Genomic DNA, 6,000 nt, shown 5'->3' on the forward strand with positions numbered 1-6,000 from the left:
TTGTGTACAGTTCTGGTCACCCTATTATAGAAAGGATATTACTAAACTAGAAAGAGTGCAGAAAAGATTTACTAAGATGCTACCAGGACTTGATGGTTTGAGTTATAAGGAGAGGCTGGATAGACTGGGACTTTTTTCTCTGGAGCGTAGGAGGCTGAGGGGTGATTTTATAGAGATCTATAAAATAATGAGAGGCACAGATCAGCTAGATAGTCAATATCTAGGGGAGTCTAAAACTAGAGGCATAGGTTTAAGGTGAGAGGGGAGAGATACAAAAGTGTCCAGAGGGGCAATTTTTTCACGCAGAGGGTGGTGAGTGTCTGGAACAAGCTGCCAGAGGTAGTAGTAGAGGCGGGTACAATTTTGTCTTTTAAAAAACGTTTAGAGAGTTACATGGGTAAGATGAATATAGAGGGATATGGGCCAAACACGGGCAATTGGGACTAGCTTAGGGGTTTGAAAAAAAGGGTGGCATGGACAAGTTGGGCCGAAGGGCCTGTTTCCATGCAGTAAATCTGTATGACTCTATGACACCTTGCCTAGCCAATCCCTGATACATCTTCATTGCTGTTGATACTGATTGGGTCCATCAAGCTTAATGTAAATGTTAATGGGCTTCTATTCATTTTTAAGAGCTGCCTCACAGCGCCAGGGACCTGGGCTCAATTCCAGCCTTGGGTCACTGTCTGTGTGGAGTTTGCAAGTTCTTCCCGTGTCTGCGTGGGTTTCCTCCAGGTGCCCCAGTTTTGTCCCACAGTCTTTGTCCCACAGTCCAAAGATGTGTAGGTTAGGTTGATTGACCAAGCTAAATTGTCCCTTAGTCTCCCAAGATGTATGGTAGCTGTGTGGGGTTGCAGGGATAGGGCAGGGAGAGGACCTGGATAAGATGCTCTGTCAGAGAGTCGGTGCAGACTCAATGGGCTGAATGGCCTCTTCTGCACTGTAGGGATTCTCTGAAACATTCAGATCCAGGAGCACAATCAAAACTTTAACTCAGTTGGACAGTAAATACTAGGCAAAAGACAATGAAGGCAGTTGTTATATCGGGGTAAAATCACGGGCGATCAGATGGCCCTTCTCACGTGCCTGTGTTATTTTATACAAGGACGTTCAAATAGACTTACACTGATGTGTTTGTTCAACTGTATCTGTGTTTGGCTAGTGGCTGGAAAGCTCCATCAATGCAATAGATTGCTGTGCCTGTCTTCATGCTGCATTTATATCAACAGATATCTCACATAATTCGAGAAATCAGACAATTCCAGCAGACTGCCTATAAGATAGAGCAACAACCCAAGGTTGGTTCATTTTAAGTTCTGTGTAAATTAAAAAGCTTTGCCATGTCTTTTCCTGAGTGGAAATATGGAAATAGTTTTTGATGGAGTTATTTGGAAGAGGAAAGTTGGCCAGGACATCAGGAGAACTCCTCCTTTGGTCTTGAATAGCACCGTGAAATCCTTGACATCGATTTGAACAGCAGACATTACCTTGGTTTAAAATGATCTGACAGTGCAGCACTCCCACAATAACTGAGCGATAACCTTTAATATATCTTTATTTTAACCCAACTTTTAGATTTAATTTTAAGCTCATTTCCTTCCAACTTATCTCCCATTTTTTCAGCCCTGCCTAACTCCACCCACTGCTGCAGAGAGAGTGGGTATGCAGACTGCTTTCACAGCTAAACCAGTGCTTTCCCTCTGAGTTCAATCGCCATCCAAACTTGGACATATATCCTTCATCACCGCTGATCAGGATACTGGAATTCTGCCCCCCTCTGGTGGTGTTCCTTCACTACGTGCGCTAACAGCAATTCAAGAAGGCAATTCGATACCACCTTGTCAAAAGGCAACTACAGATGAACAATTACTTACCGGTGATGCCCATCTCCAGAGATTTTATTTTAAATTAGAATCATAGAATCCCAACAGTACAGAAGGAGGCCATTTGGCCCACTGAGTCTGTACCGACAACAATCCCACACAGGCCCTATCCCCGTAACCCCACACATTTACCCTGCAAATCCCCCTGGAACTAGGGTCAATTTAGCATGGCCAATCCACCTAAGCCGTAGATCTTTGGTTATCTAGACGTCTAGGAGAGCCATACAGATGCAAAATGTCAACTGTTTCTCTCCCCACAGATGCTGCCAGACCTGCTGAATTTGTCCAACATTTTCTGTTTTTATTTCAGTTTTCCAGCACCCGCAGTATTTTGCTTTCATTTTAGAATCTGGGGAATGTTCGTCTGGACACACTGACAGGGGAGATAAGTTCAGATAAAGGAATCCTAAAGTAGAAAATTTCAAAATGGATCATGATAATTGAAGGTCACAATTCGAAATTCCCAATTCCAGTTCTCTTCCCATATCCAATGGCTCACTAAGGCAAACTTTCACCTGTTTCCAAAGCTAGTAATTCCCGGAACAGGTTGCTACTCTGTGGCTGGAAGTTTACAGCTTGAAGGGCGCTACTCCACATCAAGAATGGCTGACCAGGGGTGGAATTTTCCGACCGCGCTCGCCCCAAAACCGGAAAATCCTGCCCGAGGTCAATGAACCTTTCCATGGTCCGCCCCTCGCCCGCTACAATTCCCATGGTGGGCAGTGTGGTAAACCACTGTTAGCTTATTACCTGTATATGTGACATGCCTGGGCACATCCCTGCCGGCCCTACCCGAGACTCCCCCCCCCCCCCCGGTCCAGGTATAAAGGCGACTGCTCCCCATCCCCCTGCCTCAGTCTGGACCAGTTCATCGGCATGGGTGTGCTCCAAGTCTTTTGCTAATAAAAGCCTATTTGTTCTTGCATACAAACTAGTCTTTGCTCGATTGATGGTGCATCAGGCTGAAGGGGGAAATTTGCTCCCAGGAGTCTCCCAGCCATTGGCGCGTCTGGAAGGATTTGCCGGTTGACACTCCACCTGTTTGGCTGTGTTATGAACGCACCTTCCTTGGTCATCAGGTCCTGGGGTGGGACTCGAACCCGGAGATTCCGATTCAGAGGCGGGGGCACTACTCACTGCCCCACAAGTCATCCTTGAATTCCCAATAAACCTACTAATTTTTCATGAGCCTGCAGCATTTTTAAAATGCTATTCTCCATTGGCCATTCTCCTTATCATGTTGTTTTATCAAGGAAACAGTTTTCGAGCCCAGTGCTTGGAACACAACACTTCCTCGTATCCTGTGGTGGGTGGGAGGGGGAGGATTGATTGCCCTTTGACCTCTGCATAGCCCTTTAGACTGATGGCAGCTCCAACTCTGAAACTTGCTAAGTTGAGCATCCTGAGTTTGAATCTTGCAACTCCCTGTCACATTTCCTCAGGGAGGGACAATCCTGTCATCCCAAATTTTTTTTTAAATGGGCAGAATTTTCCATTTTTTTTGCAGAGTGGTGTAGCGGGGGAAGCCTCCGGATCCAGGGACGGCTTCCTCTGCCATATTTTTAGCCTATCAGTGGAGAAAAGTAACATGGCAGATCCCATTGGTGAGGCGGGCTTCATCAACTTAGGTTTGCAAAATATTGGGGCACCTGTTTAAAAAGATCAGGGCACCATTTTTAAAGGGCATCCCAACTTTTAAAAATGAATACATAAATACCACCCCACCCCCGCCATCCCCCACAAAATGCATCCCCCTTGCACTGCCCCCTGGAACTGCCTGGGCAGTGCCAAGGGGCAGTGCCATGGGGTGGGGGTGATGGGTATTGCATCAGTCTGCGAAAGGGGGAGAGAGATGATTGGAGGAAGACAAGTGAAACGGTAGCATTGAGAAACCTTCAAACAAGCGGTACAGCAGATTGTCTGATAATGCTCCCAACTAATTCTGCTAAATTCCAGACCCCACCAGAGTGAACATGGATGGATTGATTTTTTAAACTGGCTACAAAGCTTTAGTTTCAGTTGAATCTCCTGCAGTTATCCAATTTGCAACCAACATTCAGGATACGGAGCAGCTCCAGGTAGCCAAGTACATGGGATTTCCAATATAATGGGCAGTGATGAAGGCTAGTGAACTGCATGTAAGGTTAGGGTACTGGACTAACAAATAAGAGGCAATGAGTTCAAATTCTATGGTTCCAAGATAGGAGATTGAATTCAATGCACCCTGGCTGGAAATATATTACTGTTACTTCACTGTCACTGGATCAAAATCCTCCCTAACAGCACTGTGGTGTACCTACACCATATGGACTGCAACGTTTCGAGAAGGCAGCTCACCACCACCTTCTCAAGGGCAATTAAGGATGGGCAATAAATGCCAGTGACGCCCACATCCTGTGAAAGAATAAAAAAATCTGTGGGGTGACGCAATGACTGAGAAGCTGTTGGAATCATGAGGTCCTTACAGGACAGCAAGAGGCCATTCAGCCCATTGGGTCCATGCTACCTCTCTGTCGAGCTATTGAGTCAGAACTATTCCCCTGCTCTATCACAATAACACTGCAAGTTTATTTCCCTCAAGTGCCCAGCCAATTTCCCTTTGAAATCATAACTTGTCTCTGCTTCCGTCATCCTCATAGGCAGCGAGTCCAGGTTAGTACCACTCGCTGTATAAACACTATCCTTTGCACCTCTGGTCAAAACCTTAGACTTGTTCCCCTGGATCTTGTACCATCAGTTAATGGGAATAGCGTCTTTCTCTCAACCTTATCCTTACCATATCTTTTTGTCTACCGTACCATAATCTTGTACACTTCTATCAAATAGAACACTGCTGCCTCACAGCGCCAGGGACCTGGGTTCGATTCCCGGCTTGGGTCACTGTCTGTGTGGAGTTTGCACATTCACCTCGTGTCTGTGTGGGTTTCCTCCAGGTGCTCCGGTTTCCACCCACAGTCCAAAGATACACAGGTTAGTTGGATTGGCCATGCTAAATTGCCCCTTTGTGTCAGGGGGACTAGCTAGGGTAAATGCATGGGGTTATGGGGATAGGGCCTGGTTGGGATTGTGGTCGGTGCATACTTAATGGGCCGAATGGCCTCCTTCTATACTGTAGGATTCTACGATTAAACCCCTCAAGCTCCTTTGCTCCAAGGAGAACAACCTCAGCTGTCTAACCCAATCATTAGTTAAAATCCCTCATGATTGCTGTTAAAAACCCAAGTGTTTCACTGATGTCCCCCTTCTCAGTTGAGCCTAGATGCTACTCCAGTCCCATAATACCTTGCCAATGACATCAACTCCAAATAAATAAGCAGCGGAAAGTAAACTGCAGATTTCTAAGTATGTGCACTTTCCAACTGAAGAGGCAACAATATTGAGTTACCTACTCCATTTCTCAGCTGGAAATGAAATTGAGATTTAGGCTGTAAATTGGACATGCTGCATATTTTCAGCTATATGATCAAAAAGCAATTCTGAACTTTACTCTGGTCAGTTTGTAGACTATAGACATTTGCATTCTTATCGACTGCTATGACCAACTCCACTCCGTTTCAAAATCACCAAGTCCTCATAGGATTCTTCTTTTTTTGCTTCAATCAGGTGGCCCGATATTTGCTGGTCCAGTCGAATGTCATGGATGAAGAAAGTCTTTATGAAGCATCCCTGAGGATAGAACCAAAGCTTCTGACCTGAATCCCAACCATCCCTTGCATCAGAAACCTTGCATCAATGATGATATCACTGCTCTCCTCCAACCTGCTGTGCATGGGGCCTTCGCTGACAAGTAGACACGAAAATAGCCGAGGAGTGCACCAACCATCTGTCTGCTCAGCAGGGGAACCTGACAATAACCGGCTGCTGTACTCTTTCTCTAGAGCAAACCTTTTCCAAATGAAAACACTGCAGCGGTAGTAGGTTTTTGTGATACCAATTGAATCATTTCAGCAATCTTAGAAAACCTAAGAGAAACTTCTTTAAAATGTCTTGGAATGGATGGCATATTGGGCCAGAACATTGTCCTTTCTGGTTTCCAATCCAGCCCAGAATGCTGGGATTGAAAGCCTCTCCTCTCTGTTGAAGGGTTGTGTGATTTAGATGGTCAGCAGACTCTCTT

General features: G+C 45.5%; 1 protein-coding gene across 4 annotated transcripts in view; it reads left to right on the top strand.

Moving 5' to 3' along the window:
- Positions 1 to 5,579, top strand: part of rasgrf1 (Ras protein specific guanine nucleotide releasing factor 1) — a 130,300-nt gene extending 124,721 nt beyond the window's left edge. For all 4 annotated transcript variants that reach the window (XM_078241184.1, XM_078241185.1, XM_078241186.1 and 1 more), the window contains 2 exons: positions 1,230 to 1,298; positions 5,487 to 5,579. In XM_078241184.1, coding sequence (XP_078097310.1) covers positions 1,230 to 1,298; positions 5,487 to 5,579 — 162 coding nt within the window. The remainder of the gene's footprint in view (positions 1 to 1,229; positions 1,299 to 5,486) is intronic.
- The last annotated feature ends 421 nt before the right edge of the window (positions 5,580 to 6,000 follow it).

The sequence above is a fragment of the Mustelus asterias genome, chromosome 24 (assembly GCF_964213995.1).
Source record: "Mustelus asterias chromosome 24, sMusAst1.hap1.1, whole genome shotgun sequence".
In the NCBI taxonomy this organism is placed as follows: Eukaryota; Metazoa; Chordata; class Chondrichthyes; order Carcharhiniformes; family Triakidae; genus Mustelus; species Mustelus asterias.